The sequence below is a fragment of the Bactrocera dorsalis genome, chromosome 5, assembly GCF_023373825.1.
Source record: "Bactrocera dorsalis isolate Fly_Bdor chromosome 5, ASM2337382v1, whole genome shotgun sequence".
In the NCBI taxonomy this organism is placed as follows: domain Eukaryota; kingdom Metazoa; phylum Arthropoda; class Insecta; order Diptera; family Tephritidae; genus Bactrocera; species Bactrocera dorsalis.
In genome coordinates, this window is record NC_064307.1 from 43,242,127 (window position 1) to 43,265,765 (window position 23,639).

Consider the following 23,639-nt stretch of genomic DNA (forward strand, 5'->3'; position numbering starts at 1 on the left):
CGAGTACATTAACTTACTACGAACCCATTGAAATTCATAACTACACACAGTTACACGCATACATATATACATATGATCGCTTTCAATAATTTATAGATAATCACGCATGCGCATGCGCAAGGATGCACTTACAATGCTTAAACATATCGCTAGTGATATCACTTCATTTGTCGGTTAATGGGTATTTTTCCACTTGCTCCGTAGAAAAAGTAGTAAACAAAAACTTACAACAAAAAACATATTACAGTGGCAAATAAAAATACGAAACGTGAGTAATTGCTGGAATTGGCAAGACTTTCACGTATGAATTTTTATTTTTCTTCCATTAATCTAAATTCAGCGCACAGCACGCCCAAAATCATGTTAATCCCCGCCTACTTGTCTGGCGACACATACCTTCCGACATGTCTGTATATTTTTCGTTATTTATGCGTCACATTTGCATTGAATCAAAGAAATATTTGTATGTATGTGTGTGTGTCTCAACTTGTTTGAGTGGGAGTTTCAAGTGCAACCAGCGACGTCAGCGTCTTCGGCCACCAACCAGCTTCCGTCCACCACCCACCCTCGCACTGGCACTTACAAATGCCTGCGCTTTAAATAGACTCACTTAGAATTCTACAACGAATATAGCACAATTGTTGTTGTTGTGCTTAGCAAAAAGCAGGGATATGCAACATTTAGTCGCAGCACGCTGCGCGCATTTAGACAACAATTGCAGTACGTGCTTAAATGCCTTCGTGAAAGTACGAGTTATGTGGGCGTTACATTGTTATTAAGTCGTCAAGGTCGAGAGAAATGCATACAATGTCACAGTTATGGAACGGAAGATGTGGAAAGAAATGTGACATTAGAAATTAGAAAAAATTACGAATTTCTTTCAATGGACTTATAAGGTCACAAGGTTTGAGATGTTGCAAATGTGGCGCGTTTATTTTTAGTCCACAATCTAGCTGTAAATTAGCGAATATTACTCAGGAATGCAAATAATAATTGTAGAACAGATAAGTAAATTGGTAGGAATTAGACATATGTACCTTACTCTTTAATAAATAAATGTGAGAAATATGACAGCGACAAGACAAAAAAAAAAATGTGGACTTACGGAATTGTAAAGAGGCCTATCCATCATTCCGTTCATTTTAAAGCTTTAATTATCCAATTAACTCAAAAGGATTGGATCGGTCTGAATCGTTTATTTCGTCTCCTCAACGAATAACAATAACTGTTAAAATACAGAAAAATATCGCTTAAGGGGTCGGGCCCGTCTTGAATTAGCAAAAAATCGACTTGGTAATCGGAGACGATGGCACTTGTTTTCATTGTTTTTCCTTTAAAGGAAGTAAGGAAAATATATGAAATATGCACTTTTCCAGTAAGTTCTTTTGAAACCATTTCTTTAGACTGCAGTAAATTTCTAGAGCAAGGCACAAGAGAAACAATGAAGCATCCCTTGTGCACTTGAACCGCATTGGCAAACCTACACTTTGTGCAACTGGGGTATCCACGGTATGATACACTGAAGAAGGTATCCATAGTGAGGCCGCAGTGTCTGTTCAAATTCGCGTCAAGCGCAGGCATCGTAAAGGATGACTTCTCCTCTTGGACTTAGTAACTGAACTTCATCTTGTATTGCAAAGGACTAGAACTGGTCTATACGTGGCCTCTTGCCCTACCAGATTAACATAACCTAACATAACCTTTATATTCATTCAAAATATTCATAGAATATTCCGATGATTGGCCCAGTAGTCGCCTTTTTAATAAGATTTTTTTCTTTTACACTTAAATTCTTTTTAGTAAAGCCTAAAAGACCGAAGTTATATTTCTTTTTCTTTACTCCTAGATTAAATTTTGAAGATTATGCCATTTTTGAGGAGTCTAGAGTGGCCTAATCGCTTGAAAACAATAGTCTAGGGAGATGCCCACGTACTTAGAAAATATTCGATTCCCGCTGGCCCCAGCCTGACAAATAGGAGGCACTACTAAAATGAAATCCATATTATTTTTAGTTATCCCTAACCTTGAAAAGACGATAAATTGGACAACTGTCGGATCATTAGTTTTTGAATATCATTTTGAGTTAGAGGGGTTCTCCCTTTTATTATTGTGAAAAAATGGATAAAGAGGAATTTCGCGTGGAAATAAAATATTTGAAAAAATGCCTTTTTTTGCCAGACGCAGACTCAGACAATTTAACTCATGTTAAAGTTTTTTAAATAAAAAACTTAAATAATAATTTAATAAGAATAATTTATCATTTAAACCGTTCACAATACTAAAATTTGTCTAAAATATAGAAAACAATACTTAATTTGGTTTAAATATAGCGGTCCCACCACTTTAGAGTGGTATCGCACAATCTCTTGTACAAATTCAATGCGTTAATTTTATTGTTAATTTCATTTGACTACGATTAATGAATAATTTTCCCTACAATGGTATCTTCTTAAGGGGGTTAATGTTTCCAAGGAAAGACTTTTTTTGCGAATTTATTTCTTAAATGTGGATTGTGCAATTTTTTCGGACTTTTTGTTCATTATTGGGCACACTTTTTACAATCTAAGGTTAGTTTTTCATGCAGAAACATAAGCCGGTAACAGAGCTTCCCCAGAACGTCTTGAGAGAAAACCACTTTGCGGTGTTCACCATAACTCGGCTGGAAACTATCCGAAAATAAAAAAAAATAAAAATTAGTCAAATTATAATCAAATCTTACTTACCCCCATCGTTCTCGGCTATTTTCCACTAAAAAAGTCCGCCATTTTTTGGGTAGAAAACACCCTTACTACAAAAAAAATTTAATAAACGATAGGGGGTGGTATTTTATATGTCAAAAAATGTGTAGATAGTTTGAAATGAATCGGTCTAGCAGTTTTGAAATGGCAGTGAACACGCACTTTGAAAAAGTAGTTTTGAGAAAAACGCCTCTAAAATTTACAAACTAAAAAAGTGACAAAAAAAATGTCCCTATATTGTCAAGAGCATGCTCAAAAATAAAAAAAGATCGGAATAAAATTACTCAATCCATATTTATAAAAAAATTTCGCAAAAAAGTCATTTTTTACCATGAAAACCTTAAACCCGAAACCTCCTTCCCTAGTAAAATATATTTATACATACTCGTATTCGATTTAGGGATTTGAACTGACTAGCATCCTCTAAAACCAACTCGGCACGAATGTGAGGGGTTTCAAACTTAATAGAATAAAGTATGAGTTGAGCAAGCTTATGGAAATTATTGGAAACTTTTCCATAAAGTGTATTCGACTACCAACACTGTCAGGAGGGAAAATTTGAGTCTGCTCTTCCACTATATTTCTTCTGATATATAGTATATTTTTGAAATCGTGATAACATTTCAGGCATCCACTAACAAAATATTAGCTGAGTTATAAATGTTAATCATATATAATATATTTGTACATACATATGCAATATAAAAATGTAAATGAAGCAATGTAAAATTATAAGCAGAGCCCTGTTGAAACTTTTCTTCACATTATTACATGCTTTTTTCTTCATCGTCCTACCTTTCAATAAATCAGTGACTCTGCAAACAATTACTTCAACTTAATCGAATAATCAATTTGATTAATTTCATTTTGCTACACTGACACCTCATTTATAAATGCGGAACTGTATAGAAGTCTTAATTATACCAAGAAATCTCCTCAGTATTTTATATTTTGCATATAAAAACATTTCAACGCCAACTCAAATATGCAAAGCAATGCACAATTACTTAAGAGAAATATTTTATTTCCATTTTGTATTTACTTTCATTTTCTTGCCAATAACTATAACTGTAAACTATTTATTATGCTGTCAGTAGCATCGACTTTTTGTTGCTGTTTATTACAAATGTTGTTTGAAGTTGTTTAACTCACCCGCATAGCATACATATGTACATGCACACATTGTTATGAAAGTCATTGTCATGAGTCAGATTAGACATCAAAATAGCATTAAAAGTCAATAGACGTATGAAAATCCGGTTAAAATTACACTCAAAGAAACACCAAAAAACCCACAGTAACAAGGAAGAAGCACAAATATTTTGACAAACTAAGAAAATAATATATAGAGGAAGCGCTAAATTCATTCTGTGTTCTACGTTGAAGATTGATTTTAATCGGTCAGCTTGAATGGCAGCTTTATGCTATAGTGATACGACGTAAACAATATGTGCGAGGGTTTAAGTGCTGCATTTTATTATAATCTATAACAGAGTTCGTGAAGAAATAATGAAAACTAAACAAATTTCCACACACGATTTTATATCACAGATATACCCTATAATGATCCATATCGGCAGTTCCAACCGTTCTTTTTTTTTCAAAGAAGCTATTTATCTTTGAAAGAAAAAGAAGTGTGCAACATTCAGTTTGATATCTCACAAACTGAAGGGCTAGTTCTCTTATACATAGGCTGCTATATAACGGGTGATTTTTTTGAGGTTAGGATTTTCATGCATTAGTATTTGACAGATCACGTGGGATTTCAGACATGGTGTCAAAGAGAAAGATGCTCAGTATGCTTTGACATTTCATCATGAATAGACTTACTAACGAGCAACGCTTGCAAATCATTGAATTTTATTACCAAAATCAGTGTTCGGTTCGAAATGTGTTTATCGACAAATTTTGTTCAGCGATGAGGCTCATTTCTGGTTGAATGGCTACGTAAATAAGCAAAATTGCCGCATTTGGAGTGAAGAGCAACCAGAAGCCGTTCAAGAACTGCCCATGCATCCCGAAAAATGCACTGTTTGGTGTGGTTTGTACGCTGGTGGAATCATTGGACCGTATTTTTTCAAAGATGCTGTTGGACGCAACGTTACGGTGAATGGCGATCGCTATCGTTCGATGCTAACAAACTTTTTGTTGCCAAAAATGGAAGAACTGAACTTGGTTGACATGTGGTTTCAACAAGATGGCGCTACATGCCACACAGCTCGCGATTCTATGGCCATTTTGAGGGAAAACTTCGGACAACAATTCATCTCAAGAAATGGACCCGTAAGTTGGCCACCAAGATCATGCGATTTAACGCCTTTAGACTATTTTTTGTGGGGCTACGTCAAGTCTAAAGTCTACAGAAATAAGCCAGCAACTATTCCAGCTTTGGAAGACAACATTTCCGAAGAAATTCGGGCTATTCCGGCCGAAATGCTCGAAAAAGTTGCCCAAAATTGGACTTTCCGAATGGACCACCTAAGACGCAGCCGCGGTCAACATTTAAATGAAATTATCTTCAAAAAGTAAATGTCATGAACCAATCTAACGTTTCAAATAAAGAACCGATGAGATTTTGCAAATTTTATGCGTTTTTTTTTTTAAAAAAAGTTATCAAGCTCTTAAAAAATCACCCGTTACATACATTTCTGGACGAGGCAACACTATATGTTGCCAGGTGCAATCTGACATTTCCATTGGAAAGTTTGACATTTTTTAGCATAACGTCACTCAGAACGTTTTGTCATTTAATCGTGAATTGTTTTATTTACAGGGAATTAAAAATTCATATCGGCCAAAAAATGGAATTAACTCGTGAACATTTTCGTGCGATCATTTTTCACAACTTTCGACGTGGATTATCACGACAATAGCGCATCGATGAACTAAAATCTTTGTATGGCTATGAAGCACCATCCTATAGCACTGTGAAAAACTGTTACAACGAATTCAATCGTGGCCGACGCTCGCTCAAAGACGAATTCCGTGAAGGTCGTCCAAAAACAGCCGTTGTGCCAGAAAACATCGATGCCGTACGTGAACTGATAATGCAAGACCGTCATGTAACATACCTTCAGATAGAAGCATGCCTATGCATTTCTCCCACCAGCATACATTTGATATTGCATGAACACCTGGCCGTAAAAAAGGTTTGTTCTCGTTGAATCCCGCACAATTTGACAATCGCTCAAAAAAAGGCTCGTGTGGATTGGTGTAAAGGAATGCTGAAAAATACGTTCGCGGTGCTTCAAAAGACGTTTATAAGATCGTCACAGGTGACGAATCATGGATCTATGCGTATGAGCCCGAAACAAAATAGCAATCGACCGTCTGGGTCTTCCAAGACGAGCCAAATCCAACGAAAAAAAAAACATTTTCGTTGATAAATATGCCTATTTTCATTATTAGGCCAGAAATATATATAGCAGCCCAAGTATACAGATGAACGGACATGACTAAATCAACTCAGATCATCCCTGTGATAACTATAACCGTATATAATAAAGGTTTAGGTTGAGAGGTCGGTTCTTACAGTTTCCTAATTTAATCATAAAACCCTTACAAATCGACAAAACGCTGTGAGCCTATCACAAATTTCTTGAAACGGCAAATGTCAATTTCAGCTGTGTCCCTGGTTCACCGAAAGTAAGACTACGAAAATGTTTCAGTCTTGGAAAAGCTGAATAATGAAGGAGAAAGGGGGGGGAAGTTTCCACCTCACATTTCTCTACACAACTTTGACAACATGTGTCCCTAAAGATTTTTATCCTTACCGTATGAATGCCTAATGAACAATGTGCAGTGCTCTAGTATTGCGACAAGATGAACTTTGCTAAGGTCTAGTAGTTCAGAAGATATCCTGCGTTCTACTCTACGCCAAGGGATATTGCAGTCCCACAAAAGCGGGGTCTTGTAGTCATACATCAGCACCTGCTAAGGGTACACGAGATCCATTGGTCTAGTTCTAAAACGCAAGATGCCTATCCCGAGACCGGCTCATTTGTATATATTTATAGCTTTCCAGTGTCTTATTTCATATAGAGTTCGGTAGGTTCAAGTGCCGGTTTTGAAACAAGCGGCTCGCTATATAAATGTATATAAAATATTATACTACTCGCGTAGCGACTTATAGACTGGAGTCATGTGTAGAAGTTCACCCAAGTGAGGAAAGTTCTTTGATTGCCATTCACTTGGAAAGATGAGCTGTACGAGATATACGGCGACATTGACATAGTTCAGCGAATCAAGAGACAGCGGCTACGCTGGCTAGCTCACAACTTCCGGAGGCCTTTGAAAGTTTTCGAAGTAGCCAAAGAAAGACATCCATTGGAGAGATCAAGTGAGAAAGAAGGTTGTACGCTGAGTTTGGGGCTAAGCGGTGTCTACAACAATTAAGAAGAAGAAGAAGAATATGTTTTTTCGAAAGCAAATTAAAATAAAAAAAATGATTTATTTGCTCTTGATAAACAATTTTAAACAAGCGATTGTTTGTCGGAAAGAAAAAAATTTAGCTTAAAACTTCATTTAGTCTTTGGAAAAAGCTTAAAACCGACGGAAAGCGATTATATTTTCTTTCTATAATAACCAAGAGATTAATGCCAGAGACGAAGACGGATCAAAATTGAATGCGGGATCTTGATATTATTCATAGAGCGGTTATAGATCTATTATCTTCTTAAGTATATGAGAAGTAATCAAAATTTAAAAAAAAAATCTTAAAAATAAGTCTTTTATAGGATTTTTTTTATTAAATATTTTATCTTAGGTTCATGAATAAAATTTTTGATTCTTCTCTTCTTTACTTAATAGGTCACAAGAAGACCTTTAAAATTGATTTAGATTTATATTCAATAAGTTTTTTTTGCCAAAATAGTTGTTATTGTTACTTCTGCTGCTTTTTCCGTTTTTTTATAGAGATCGTAGACCAAATCACCTCTCGCCTCTTAAATGAATACTTTCGTTTTGCGAATGGACACCCCTAGTTTTCTTCAAATCGGTTAAGTGCGAAGGTAAATAAGAATGTGCACAATTACCAATAAATATTTAAAAAAAATATTATTATTATTTACACATTTCTTCTTTATGCACTTTTTGTGTTTGTTTTGCGTGAATTCGGCGCACGATTCCCACAACAAATGCCACTTTCTGCAGGTGTCATTCTTTTTAAGCACTGCAAACCGGTTGACTTTTGTTAATATTGTTATTATTTACATTTTCTTATTGTTAAAATGCGCATCTGCGCGGTCAAACTTTGCAATTGCAAACACAAATAAATGTCACTCACCTCTCCTTCGGCTGCCTCCATTGTTTCTGTTTCCACCTAACTAATTAATGAAATTTCGAAAACAATTCGAAAAAAATATTATTTTTAATTTCGGTGTTTAAGTTCCGCAAACACTTCATGCGACTTTGTAAATATTGCGAAATTTTGCAATGTGACAACACTTCCAGGTACCTTCGGCGGCGGCCTGACGTACGCGACTGATTTCACCGGAGGTGCGCCACTTGACAAGAACACTTATTGTGATCGCACTTTCAGTGATTTCGAATTTTCACGGACGAGCCAATTTATTTAAATTATTTGTGCAGAGATTTGTATGAAATGAAATTTGCGTTTCTGCTGAAATGCAAGAGAGGCAACTATGCAGCCACTAAACAAGATAAGTTAATTCAATAAAAATTATAAAATTATCGAGTGCGGGTTTAAGTTTCGAAGGGTTTAATTGGAAGGGGTCAGCTATTATTTAAGGAATAAATCATATTTTTACTGTTACATAGCTCCAAATCAAAAGTATAATGAGAAAATACTTCCGATTACATTTTTTAAAAAGATAGCGAGATTCATTGGTTCTCACTCACAAGTTAAAAAACTTTCACAAAATTTATGGTAATTGATAAGCAAGCTATCTTCGATTCGCAATTACTCTGTGAGTTATCGTGCTAATTGTTTATGCGGACAATTGTAATGTAAAATGCCAGTTAGACAAAGAAGTGCCCGTAGTGTCGAGAATATTGCTGCCGCTAGCGCATCAATTGAGGAAGACCCAAATCAGTCTTTCACACGTTGTTCTCAAGCGTTGGACATCTCTGTGACGTCGTTGTGGCGAATTTTGCGAAAAGATCTTGGCCTACATCCTTACAAGATCAAATTGACGCAAGAACTGAAGCCGCTTGACCACCAGAATCGTCATATGTTCGTGAATTGGGCTGAGCAACAACTTGAAAATGATCCGGATTTTCATCGAAAAATCATCTTCAGCGATGAGGCTCATTTCTGGCTGAATGGCTTCGTCAATAAGCAAAATATACGTTATTGGTCAAGCCGCAATTCATAAGTATTCCATGAGTCAGCATTGTATCCCGAAAAAATTACAGTTTGGTGCGTTATATGGGCCGGCGGCGTCATTGGGCCGTACTTCCGTGATGATCAAGACCGGCACGTTACTGTGAATGGGAATCGCTACCGCTCAATGATAACTGCAAAGTTTTGGCCCGAATTGGATGACATGGACTTGGACAACATGTGGTTCCAACAGGACGGCGCCACAAACCACACAGCGATTGTCACAATCGGTTTATTGAAAACTAAGTTTGGTCAACGTGCTATCTCATGAAATGGCCTAGTCAATTGGTAGCCTCGGTTATGAATAAAGCTCGCTTACTAGGAGTGTTCTTAATTTAGTGAGCAATGACGATATTAAATTCTCAAGATAGCAGGAACTCACATAAAATATTGGTATCTATTAATATTGGTATACACTTGCATTTTTCATTTTTACTTAAGAATGATCTCATTAAAAAGTACATACAATTTTATGTTTAAATACTTTGCTATGACTCATTGATGCAACCATTATCTTAATGAAATAGTGCTAAAAAGAGGGACAAAATCTAAATAACAAGCAAATTGTTCGAAGTGCTCAATATCGAGTAATTATTAAAGAATTAATACAAAAAACAGTAAATTATTGTTATGAATCATTAGTGAGTCATAGCGATCAAGACAGTAATTACTTGTACTCATTTCTCACTACACGAGCTGCTTACATGTACATAAGTTTTTTAAACTAGTTTCAAGTGGTTATTTGTTTATACGATGTTTATTTATATGCAATTTCATTCCACTTCCAAAACTTCTAAAGCTCTCAATAATGTTATGATCCCATTATCCCATTATATATGGGAAATTTAGAGGAATACTTACATATGTATGAATTTTTCCTTTGGTGTTAATATTACCTTCGATCCGAGGAAGATTTATAATATAAAATATTGAAAAGTCCCTGGCCTAACACATAGATGGCGACTAGAATTCATATTCATATATCCATATATTTTTTAGTTAGCTCTAACCTTCAAAAATCGCGTTTATAAATACGATAGCTGTCGAACAGCTGTAAGTGATTGTTATCGACGAAAACATTCAAAAATTCCACAAAATAATTTTGGAGGAACGTAAATAGAAGTTTTTCGAGATAGCAACTGAACTGAATCATATTATTAACGAATATTTTGACACGAGAAAGCTCTGTGTAAAGTGGGTACCGCGCGAGCTCGCTTTTACCCAAAACCAACAACGAGTTGATGATTCGGAGAGCAGTGTTTGAAGAAATTCAAGTGTAATAAACCAAAGTTTTTACATCGATATGTGACAAAGAATGAAATATGGCTCCATCATTTCACTCCGAAGTACAATCAGCAGTCATTCAAGTGGACTGCTCACGATGGGACCGCTCGAAAGCATGCAACAGTCGGCTGGCAAAGGTATAGCGGCTGTATTTTGGGATTCTCATGAAGTAATTTTTATTGAATACCTTGAAAAAGGAAAAACCATCAAGAACACCTACTACATAGCGTTATTTGAACGTTTGAAAGAGCAAATCGCGGAAAAACGGTCGCATTTGAAGCATAAGAAAGCGCTGTTTGACCAAGACAAGACATTCACTGTGTCTCAAGTTAGTGGAAACGATGGAAACAATTTTGATTTGAGCTTCAAATTGGTTCCGCATACATCGCATTCTCCAGATCAGGACCACAGTGACTTTTTGCTATTCTCAAATCTCAAAAAAATGTTCGCTGGGAAGAAAATTTCGTCTAAAAGGTGATCTCCGAAACTGAGGCCTATTTGAAGCAACGGGCCAGTGTTACTAGAAAAATGGTAGCGAAAAGTTGGAGGGTCACTATAATCCGTATATCACCCTTAAAGAGAAATATGTTGAATAAAAAAAATTTATTTTGTAAAAAAAATGTGCTTTACTATGGTCGGTCGAAGCCTTTTTAATTGGCTTTTTTAACCGACTGCATTTTATAGCTTTTATTAAAAATTTATATTTAATGGTTAAGCTTTACTCAAGGCTTTTCGAAACATTAGCTTTAAAATTCAAATTTTGATTTTTGATTTTGTGACTAACAGTTTCTCTGAATCTCAAGTATGAAGAAATGTATTTAATTACCAAATTTCTTTAAAAAATTACGCAGTTTTATGTCCCTCTCCCATCAGCCTAGTCCATCTATTGTTATCTATAAGAGCTGGCTCTAAAACTAATTAATTTCTTCAATTATCAATAGTAGTACATAAGTAGTAGTACAATTATTTAATATCTGCAATTGCATCTATTTTGCTTTTGCAGCTCCTTTAGGCTCATATCACACGCTTATAACCAGTAAAGGCTCTTCTATACTTAATTAGGTTTAGAGTGGCTAATTAACTTTCCAACCTCTTCACAAACGAATACTCTGTAAGTGAAGTGGTTGAGGCCACACGTATTTCAATAAAAAAAAATTTAGTTAAATATTTCCGTAGAAAATTGCAAACTCATGTTAATAATTTTTCACGTAATTGTTTTAAACGAGCGCGATAGGGAAAGTAAATAAAAGTCCATTCATAAATACGTCATTTATGAATAGCGAACGACAATGTTTGAACTAACTAAGTTAATAATTTGTACTTTTTCATTATTTGTTCTTGAACATAATTACTTATTTACAACATGCTGCTACGTCAATTTACATTTAAATTATTTATAAAGTGATTACATTGGGCGTATTTAATTGGTGATAATATGTCCCAACGAATATAGGCACAATGCTATATAATTCGACCTGAGTAAAACAATAAATATATATTCTCTACACATAATTAATAAATATTTGATCACTCATTTGTGGCGCCCACTGTGATACTAATGATTTACACTGTGACAAATAGTACCCGAAAAATGTAAATAAAACGCAAAATATCTCTTCGATCGACTGAAAACGGGTTCAACGGAGCGATAATTTCAGTTTCGGGAACAAGAAAAAATCACACGGAGCCCAATCTGGTAAATGCAGTGGTTGATCGATGGTATTCATTGCGTTTTTGGCTTTTAAGTCGGTCACAATCGTGGCTCGATGCGATGGTGCATTAACGCCATGTAAAATCAATGAATACTCTACGATGAACTGTAAACAAACTGGTTGTCAGATCGCGCTCATATTTGGCATAATAAATAAGCCCATTGTCAACAAATTGATTGGATCTTATCAGTGCGGCCTGGAAAATCAACAACTGACTATGTAGATATTCACCATGCACTAAATCTTGGAAAAGACCCGTGAAAAGATAATCGACACACCCCATATCTTCGTCGATTTCAAAGCTGCTTTTGATAGGACGAAAAGCCGCGGTGTCTGATATTTGATATCGGGAAGGACTTCTCCGAGCCGTTCGATACGAGATTTCAGATAAAGCTACTCCTTTTCGTGTGACTTCTTCAATCTACTCTTGGAGAAAATAATTCTAGCTGCAGAACTAAATAGTGAACGTTTCATCTTCTATAAGAGTGTACAGCTGCTGGCGTATGCCGTTGATAGTGATATCATTGGTCTCAACAACCGCGTCGAAAGTTCTGCTTTCTCCAGAAAGGATAAGGAAGCAAGGCAAATAGATCTGGTGGTGAACGTGGGCAAGACGAAATATCTCCTGTAATCAAACAAAACAGTCGTCGCACTCACGACTAGGCTCCCACGGTATTGTTGACAGTCATAACTTCGAAGTGGTAGATAATTTCGTCTATCTTGGAACTTGAGTTAACACCAACAACAATGTCAGCCTCGAAATCCAACGCAGAATAATTCTTGCCAACAGGCGCTACTTCGAACTGAGTAGACAATTTATAAGTAAAGTCCAACCTCGGCAAATAAAAACCAAACTCTATAAATCACTCATTATTCCCGTCCTGCTATATGGTGCAGAGACAAGGACGATGAGAATATCTGTTGAATCGACGTTACGATTTTTCGAGAGAAAGGTTCTGAGGAAGATTTATGATAATTTGCGCGTTGGCTATGGGGAATAACACAGTCGATGGAACGATGAGCTGTATGAGATATACGACAACAATACAGCGTTGGTGATATGATCAAGCAGACTTATCCAGACGTTCCTTTAGCTAGAAGTAGTGTGTATCGGTGGTACCAGGCATTTTTGGAGGGCCAGCATCTCCTCGCAAAAAAAGTGAAGAATGAGCAACCGGGTCCGACAAGACATCGCAGCCGGGCTCACACCGCCTTTCTTGTGAACAAGCTACCTAACCAAGGCCAGCATCCCAACGCTTCCGCAGCCGCCCTACAGCCCAGATAAGGGCTGCAAAACTTCAGGTCAATATCTCAAACACTGACTAGTTCGGGACTAGTTCGGAGATCTTTTTTTATTTCTGTTTATTCACACAAGCGTATACAATTCTGTGAAATTCTCACGTGACTTATCAGTTGCATTTTAGAGCCAATAAAAGATAATAAGGCAATTCCGATCAAAAAGATTTACTACCGACAAATATTTGAAAGCTCGCCGCGTGCTTGCGCGTAATTTACCAGCACGAAGTATACACAATCAGAAAAGCAAATTTCAACTTTATTGATTGTGTTTATTAAACTAATCATTGCCGATACGAACTAAAACAAAGTCATTTATGATTTTTTTGTTTGCTCACAAGCCCAAATGAGAAGTTTACGCTAAACGCTTATGGGCAGCAAGGCACGGACGCACGGAAATAGTTACATATATTTGGTGTTGTTGTTTTATTTTGTACGTCAAGGTAAAGTCTACGATACTGTTAAGCAAATACTCGAAATCTGATATGTGCCTGTTTCCATGTATGTTTGTACTAATTGTAGTTTAGGTCTCCATGTTTGATAATCAGCTGTCTATAGAAAATGAAATTAAATTATACACTAATTGACGCTTAACTATATACAAATGTATTACATATGTATTTATTATATGTGCTTTATATTTGTTAACGCTTGATTGCTGTGATTAGATAAAAGTGCCGCTTGGAAGACGTCTGTGTCAAAGGCGTTAACTTTAGCAGGAAACAACATCCCTTGCAATTATTAAGATTACAGTTATTTTTAACATGCTGTTCTCTAACAAATATCGGCGTAAATATGGTATATTGTATGGTACAAGTAATACTAGATTTTATTCTTTGTACATAGAATTAAGCTTATTTTTGTTTTGTTTCTCAATATTCGTTATCAGTTATCAACATTATAATTCTTATACATTCACTTTGTGCAATAAACTCGAGTTTAATATTTAAAAAAATCAAAAATTTCAGTGATTAATAAGCCTTGTGCTTATAACACAATTTTCTTAACGACGTAAGAAATCAGCTTTCAGTAGTAATAAATAGTAAATAATTAGGTCATGGTGATAATTTCCGAGAGAGAAGACTAAACGGTTCATTTTTGTCTCAAAATCGTGTTAGCTAATTGCTCTCTCTTTCAGTCGGTCTTCGACAGCCGAGAATTTTTTGAATCATTGTGAATTAATTTAGGAAATACGAGTATTCCGAATTACAGTTATGTAATCAAAAAAGCGTGAAATTCATCAACAATGATGCCAAATACATTATGAAAAAAAGTCTGCGAAATTGAAAATAAAACGGAAAATACTTAATTATTCATCAATATTTATTTTGTCGCCTTCAAAGCCAACGATTTCTCCAGCCCTCGAAACACTTTTCATAAGCACTTTTTGAGATGGCCTCCAGCTCCTTAAGCGAATTTTATTTTATCTCTTCGATTGACTGAAAACGGCTTCAACGGAGCAGCAATTTCAGTTTTGGGAACAAGAAAACATCACACGGAGCCAAATCTGGTGAATGCGGTGGTTGATCGATGATATTCATCGCGTTTTTGGCTTTAAATTCAGTCACAATCGTATTCTTTTTGAAAACATTCGGCTTTATGGGGACGATTCGAGCAAGAACGCGTTTTATGCCCAAAATATCCACCAAAATCATTGGAACAGACTCGCGAGATATGTCGTACAGAACGAGGCGTATCTTCAACGGTCTTTTAAGGCGTTGTACCACTCGTAGTCTTGCGTTTTTAAATCACAGTAAGCCTTTTCCAACATTCGCAAAGATTCCGCACTACAAATTTGGTTAGAAACACAAAATTTGAGACAAATTCTTTGCTCGATATTTTTCACCACTGTGAAAATTACAACGCACTACTACTGAGGTGTACGGTCTTAAGCAGCTGCTGTAAACAAACTGGTCGACAGATTGCGCTCATATTTGGCGTAGTAATTGAGGACAGTCCTACCATATAAGCAAATATCATTTACCTGGGGAATTTAAATACAATTTCCGGATGCTATTTTGTCACAATATATGTCAAGCATATGCTTAAATTTTCTTATAAACAAGACCAGTATTGGTTGGGCCGCAGACCATCTTTAAAAAAAAAACATAGTTAACTAATTTTGTTCAAAATTAAAATATTTTTCGGTCAAATAAACTATACTAATAACGGCTGTTTTTAGACGTGTAGCATCACTTTTTTTGGAGTGGTGTTCTTTGACAACTGTTACTTGTTCAAACTCGATTTGCTTCACCATTTCATAATAAGCAGGCTTACTCCGGGACAACGTTCGCAAATGGTGCATATTTACTACAAGAATAATGTTCTCGTGCGTGTGTCCAATGTTCGGTCGACAGAATCTAGCAGAATCCGTAATGCGGAGAGTCATTACTCGGTTTACCACCTCGTTTATTATATTGGATAATACGCCTTAGACATGTCGTACCAAAGACGCTATTGCTACTGTGGAGCAGAATATCGAAAAGGACCCAAATGAATCCATCAACCAGCGCTCGCAAAAATTAAAGCTGTGCTCATCCAACTAATGGAAGGTTTTGCGGAAGGATTTTTCAGAAAGATTTTGCGGAAGAATTTTGCTTTGCGGGCTTGGAAAATGTAAATTGTGCAAGAACTGAAATAAAACGACCTTCAAGCGTGTCTCTCGTTCGGTAAATAGGCCCAAAAACGAGATGACCACCGCTTTTGATTTTCACAAGAAAATTTTATTCAGCGATCATGATCAATTTTGGTTTAATGGGTACAATAATAAACAAAATTTTCACATTTGGAGTGATGATAATCGACAACCAATGGTTGAGACCAAGTTACATCCTCGAAAAATCTCTGTTTTGTGTGATAATATTTGAGCAAAGAGAATCATTGGTCGATATATCTTCAAAAATGAGGCCAACCATAATTTTGCAGTCAATGAAGTATGCTAAAGAGTCGGTTCCCACGACAGTCGGATCTAAGTAACCGGAACGGACCCGGACTGTTAACTTGGTAAGATTCCTCGAAATGACTTAAGGAATGTTTTCTGTCGTTATAACAAAACGGCTACAGAGCCATGATCAATGACTGTTTTGTGCTTGATAGCGGATGATTAGCGGATCTTGTTGTGGACGGCCATTGGTTCTAACAAGACGGCGCTACATGTCAAACAGCCAACGTGTTAATCAATTTATTCAAGGAATCTTTTGATTAGCACATTTTCTCGCTTTTTCGGGTTGTCTTTGTCGCCTCCAAGATCGTGCGTTTCAACACCGTTGGTATATTATTATGGGGTTATGTGAAGTTGCTTGACGATTGACGCCTCGGAAGAGAATATTGCTAGCATATGACCCCAATTGGTGCAAAAAGTTAATGATATTTGGGCCTCTCGGCAGGACGTATTCGAGTCATCCGAAATCATAATAGCAAACCAATATCATTATAAAAAAAGCTAAATTCTTGGCTATAATATTATGTTATATATGTTTCATTTCATATCTAAAAAAACCACTATTTGTTATCGAAAAATTTCAAAAAAGTAGTTAAGTTGTTTTACAAAAGTTCAATTTTAAATTCAATCCAAATAGGACGAAATTTCTAGTATGTCTTTTATTTTATATTTTATTGATATTCCAAAAGTATGTCTAACATTTTTTGATTTTATGAAACCTTTTTTGACCCTTTAATAATAATTTGAGATATTATGACCCGAACTAGCTCTTAACATACTAGGGCTTGATTATACAATAATAATTTATTCATTAAATAAATATTAAAAGTTAGATTTAGTCATAATACCTCATATACATACATAACTTCATAAATAAAATTCTGTAATATTTCTTTAAAACTCATTATCTAGAGCAAATATATATAATTATTATTACTCTGTCATAAGCATCTACGGAATTCCAAACTGCTGCAATTTGCTATGCAATTTTATTTCCACTTATAAAAATATATATTTCATTTTGTTAGGACATTTTTTAGTGTGAAGATAATCAAATTTATGACAAACACTTATTTCTGATATAATTGAAGAGCTCCAGAAACCGAATTGGCGTAATGTTATCGTCAAATTCTTGTCAAGATAATGTCGAGTGAACATTATGATTACTTAATTCAGACTTTTAAAAATATATTTGTTGTTCAAGTGAGTCGCATGTTTCTTAATCAATGTAATATTAAGGCAATTTAGATTATTAAAAAATAAGTAAAAGTGTAATGCAGAGGCTCGAGGTGTGAAGCAATGAAAAGAGCACTTTTAGGAATAGTGGTAATCAGCATTATGTTTACAGATTTTTCTTATATATTTTTGAACGGTGAATTTGTAACTTCAAAGTATTGCAACTATTGGATTTGTGTTTTTGGAATTTGGTTGAATAAAATATTGTTTTTAAATCTCCCCAAAAGATTATCCACTGTGCTTAATATATCGTCACAAAAGTCCATAAACTCACTCACGCATAGGACAAATTAACAGACTTTCGTAGTACTCATTACCGTACAATTTCCTACAGGGCATTATAGCACGATTTTTTCCCACATACATTATCGCCGTTCTTTCAATAATTTTAAGTTACTCGCTTACTTAGTATTATGTTTGAAAGCTATCAAATAAAGCACCAGCACGAGGCCAAAATTATAAACCTGTTTTGCCAAATCTGATTTATGTTCCAACGTTTGAAGCGCTGAATGAATATGCACAGCAATAATTCAAAGGTCAATCGTGTTTGGTGTGAACCAAAGTGGCGGTTAACTGCATTTATGTTAACAGAGAGACACTAACAATTGAAGCTAAACAGTTTTGCATCAATTAAAGCGTGAAGAATGTGCAGAAAAATAGAATGAATTAAGCGAAGATGGGTTTGGTGGAATGCGCGTTATGTCTTAGCAGTAGGGCAAGCGGTTTTCTTCTGCTTGTAAGTCCAAAAAGTTGGAACGAGTTTTCAAAGAGAGGAAGAAACTTTGAAACTTTTTAGGACGCAAATTTTTAATAGCTTTCAACAAGAGTTTAAACTATTTTGCACTCTCTATATACTTTTTATATAACTGATTCTGAACTTAACTTTTAGAAATGAAGAAACTGTTTGTTTACCTCGAAGAGTATGTTGCATCCTTATGACGCAACTTCGAAAATGTTAAGAAAGCAGTTTTTAAAAATCATCGTACTGATATCGGAGAGTTATCTCTTATCGATCGGTTCAAAACATTTTGGTTAATGTTTTGTATGTGAAGCTAGACAGTGCGAAAACCTCGTCGAGTCGAAAACATAAAGTCATAAAATCGTTACTGGTGACGAGCCGTGAATTTACGACTATGATGTTCAAACTGTCTAACATTCTAACAATAGGCGCTCCAAAAATTAGCCAAAATCGAAAAGCCTTCACGTCAGGGTCGTTCTTTGATTACCGTGATGAGGTCCACCATGACCTTAGGGTCCAACGCTTGTTGTTATTAGTGAAGTTCGGTTATCTACTCTCCGCTTGGCTTCGGATTGGTTGTCAACAAAGTCGCTGAAAACGTACTATTTGGACGGGGTCGAACTATACTCGTAGTGAGATGAATGCTAGATGAGGGTTCGCTGGGAATGCAAAGAGGTGGTCACAGTCATGCAGAGACTCATCGCACACTGGTATATTTAGTACGTCGGCGTCAGTTCTGAATAATTACGAGTTTAATTTGCCACAATATCTAGAAGAAATTTGTACATATATAGAAGAAAGTTGTGCAACGCTGGCTCTAGATTTTCAAGACTGGGCAATTTCCACGACAGCCGGTGCTACATCACCGAAATTGACCCGGATTTTAAGTGGCTGTTATTTCTGCAGTCTAACCCTGTTTGAATCTGTAAAATTTAGGATCAAATGATCATTAAGGATACTGCTTGGTTGTTTAGAGGTGCCTACCTGAAGTAATTCGGACATAAAAGTCATGAAAATATCACCATCGTAACGTTCTGTCAAATTCTAGCATAATTGTGACTAACTTTTTGGTTAAACATGTGAAGAAAGTCATCGCTCAACCATCGTACTCGTTAGATTACGTACCCAGAGGATGTTTTTTGTTTATTGAACTGAAAATCCATTTTGATTTAATTAAAGTCATTAAAAGTTATTCGTTGAAGGCACTGGAGGCCATCCTAACCGAGACTTAACATTAAAACATCTTTGCAAAATTTGATTAGATTTTGACATTGCTCAAAAAATATTTATCTTGAAGGCGATATTAAAAATTTCTATAAAAATTTGGGAAACTTCTTTTCAGTTCGGTTCAAATTTGATCATATGGTATATTCTTTTAAACTGTAAATATTCAAAAAATATATTAAATGACTTAATACCAAATTTCGAAACAAGTGAAAATTTTATTAAATCACGCTAAATATATATTCTTCAAATAGAGACGACTTTATTAATTTAAAAATATCAAAAACCCTGAATCATACATGTGACGTTAGCATATAGACCAATCCAGGCAAGGTAGAAAATTAATCTTGTACTAGGTTAAATCCCTAGTCATCCCCCTGACAACATTGACACCTCATTCATGGCTGATAAACTCGTGTATTGGCTTATTTTTCTAAACAAAAAAGAATGAATAATCCGAGCAAAACACAAAAAAAATCTATTTTTAGCCAATTTACGATTTTTTAAACGTCAGATATGTTTTATGAAGCACTTTAATTTGAAAAGCATGCCCATCTCCTTATTAAATCACGCAATCTTCGCTTCGTAAGCAGCGTTGACACTGCTCATAAATGCATAAATTAAAATCTCTATGCAAATGTTTCACATACCATCAGTGATACGCATGGAACAGCTTAACATTGTGGAAGAAAACTACGGAGATCACTAATATATGAGATCTTATCGCAGATAACAAGAAACACTAGCCATGCATAATTGGAGCAATAAAATACTTTCGACTGAGTGACTTTCAGAATTGACGCTAAGAATAATGTAAACAGGCAAAAAGCTTATTACTGACGCAATTTTGGAAAGCTCTATAAATATTTAACAACCGGATTTGAGGGTTTTGACGATAATGATTGGATAACTAAATTACTACTTAATATAGTAGATACTTATTATAATTAATATTAATAGAATTATCTCAAAGCAATTTACGCAGAGATAAGTTTGAGATTTTTTTCCTCCTCAATAGCGTTGTTTTACTCGCAAGAATAAATCTTAATAGAAAGGTATGTATAACCAAAATCAATACATATATAATTAAGTTGTATATATGCATATATATGTACATACTACAGTTGTTCGATGACGGTAGGCTATATTTCTATATCGAGTAAGGGATTAATGTCTCTGAAAATTTAACAAAACTCAATTCGAATAGATTTGTATGACCGAAATCAGCTCCAAAATATATTAAATATGGCGAACTAAAGTTTAGTAGCTGAAGTTGTAAGATCTCTAATGAGTTGGACCCGAAAAATTTATTTGCGAAATCGAAACCTCAATCCTTACTAAACTGAAACGCGATAATCTCCAGGCGTGGTGAGCTCTACCACTAAAATCGACAAATTTGTTATTCATGCAGACTTTTCTTAATATAAAATCACAAAAAACACAGATTTTGTTGCAAAAAAGTACTGTAATCCATTTGAGTACAAAAATTACGCTCAAAATCCTCTCTGGCGAAACATATGATCGGCATAAAACTGTAAAGCACTTGCCTGAGGCTACATTCCAATGTATGTATGTATGTTCATATATAACACAGTGCACTCAAAAACTGGAAAGAAAGTTCAGTAGAACATGCTAGTTCTATTGGTTTTGTTATTGTGTAATAAGAATAATAATAATTATTTTCTAAATATTTTTTTTTTTTGTTTTTATGAACTTGCGTCTGTAATTTCCACTTGAAATCAATGCCTTGGCATTTAAATAGCTTTTAATTGGAACAATTAATGCACTTTTTTCCAATGTAATATGCATATATATATACATATATAAACACATACAAGAATGTGTGTGTTTGTATGTATATGTCTATATGTAGGTAAAGCTGCATTTCCATACAAAAACGCTGCGGCCACCGATCGCCTGTCAAAACAATGCACACACCGCCTAAATCGGAAATTTGACATCTGTTCCAGTCAGCTGTGCCAAATATATACATTTACACAACTATATATGTATGTATGTGCTTATATACATATACATTACGTGCTGATTATTAGCGGTTGCATTCCGAGTGCTTTTTAATTTATGAGAAAAGCAACTGGTTATTGTTATTATTATTATTACATTTTTTTATTACTTTATTTATTTTTTTTATTTTTTTTTCCATATAATTTTTTCTTTTTAATTTTTGTATTATTGCTTATTATTATTCGTTATTAATTTTTTTATTTTGATATTTTTTTCTTATTTTTTATTATTATATTATTTTTAATTTTTTTATTATTTTTTTTTTAGTTTTTTAGCTGGTAGCGTGAGGCTTTTTAAATACATAATTTTGTTTTGTTTTTAATTTTTTTATTTTATTATTTAATATTTCTGTTATTACTTTTTTTATATTTTTTTAATGAAATTTTTATTTTATTGTGACATTTTTTTTAATATTTGTATAATATTTTTATTATATATTTTAATAATTGTAGTATTTTAGCTTTCTGGGTGGCTAAACGCTTTCAAATTTATTAAAAAAGCTAATTCTTATTGTTATTCGAAATTCACTTTCCTAAATTTTTGATTATTTTTTGTATTATTGATTATTTTTATTAGTTTTTATTTATTTTTTTTAATTTTTTATTGTAAATATTTTTATTTTATTTTATTTTTTATTATATTATAAATATTTTAATATTGTTTTAATAATTATTTTTAATAGTTTTGTAGCTGGAAGTCTGATTTTAATTTTTTTATTTTAATTTTTATCTTTTTTTGTTTTTTTTTTTAATTTTTGATGGTTTTTATACTTTTTAATATCATTTTTTTTTAATATAATTTTTTTCTGCTATTTTTTTTATACATATATGTATAGTTTTTTAGGTGAAGCTAAATATTCTATAAACAAATATAAAAGGTTACATTACGCGCACCAGCATTTTCTAATTTTTTTTATTATTTAATTTAATTTAATTTTTATTTTACTATTGCTTAATTTCGTTATTTTTTTCATTTTAATAATTATTCTTTTTTATAGTTTTGTAGCTGTTAGTTTTTACATACATTTATTATTTTTTTCGAATGTTATTAACATTTTATTTTAATTTTTTTGCTTCCAATTTTTTTTTTTAATAATTAAAATTTTTATCGGAGGTTTTTAAATTTTTTAACATAATATTTTCGCTGTTTTTGCTTATATATAGTATATAGTTAGTAGTTGAAGGTATATATTCCATATTCATATATAAAATTTCTGACTTACATTCCCCACACCTGCACTGCCATTAGTTGAGCCATTATGCGGCTTTGCTGCGACCACAGTCATCTTGGACGTCACCAAAAAGTTTATTCAACTCGCGTATTAAAATTTCATGAAAAAAATCACAACAACAAAAAATGCGCAAAATATGCAATTAGCACAATTTTTATAAAAAAATGCGAAAATTTTTATAAACAAATGCGAATTTAGAAACCGCGCGGTTTTTTGAAACAATTCTCAAACGTGTTTCTTTTTTGTCCACAGTCTTTTTTATTGCAGTTCTAACGTTTTTGTTTTTTGTTTTTGTTACTGCGTTTTGTCGTAACCGCTTGGCAGTTATGCAGTATTTTGTGTTGCTTATTGTTTGCACTGCAAATGTAGAATAAATTTAATTTCTAGCCGATTTTGCAAGCACGCCTTCCCACTGCGCATTCCACTCAAACTCCTAAGAAACAGAGCACAAAAAAAAACAACTGAAAAAACAACTGAAAAAAGAACAGCAACCACACAAAATAATGTTACGAAAAATTATAAAACAATAAAGTCAGCGCGTGTAAACTAAAGCAGTTAGCAAAAACTTTAAGCCAACAACAAAGCATTAGCACTCACTCAAACACTCACTCACTTGCCCACTCAGTCACTCACTTCAATTGGGCCTGAGCACCTGTGCTGAGAGGCGCGCTGCTGCTGCCAGTGTCGCTCCACAACTGCAACTTCACTCACATGTCGACAAGTACACGCTCGTGCTTCGCTAAGTGGTCGTTGAAATGTAACCGTAATTGCGGCAATTAAGCTTTTGCGGCTTGGGAGTTAATTTGCGCTTTGTTTGCATTTATCGCCGCGTTTCTCAGCTCATTTAATTTAATCGCAAAGTGACGAACG

General features: G+C 34.4%; 1 protein-coding gene across 2 annotated transcripts in view; it reads right to left on the reverse strand.

The window, feature by feature from the left end:
* Positions 1 to 23,150, reverse strand: part of LOC105229064 (proton-coupled amino acid transporter-like protein CG1139) — an 82,102-nt gene extending 58,952 nt beyond the window's left edge. The window contains exon 1 of one of the 2 annotated variants that reach the window (XM_011209134.4): positions 22,761 to 23,150. In XM_011209134.4, the coding sequence (XP_011207436.2) occupies positions 22,761 to 22,823 (63 nt within the window). In that variant the 5' untranslated portion in view covers positions 22,824 to 23,150. Of the gene's footprint in view, positions 1 to 8,022; positions 8,234 to 22,760 lie in introns of those variants that run through there. The other variant, XM_029551454.2, reaches the window with a different exon arrangement.
* Positions 23,151 to 23,639: the final 489 nt, after the last annotated feature.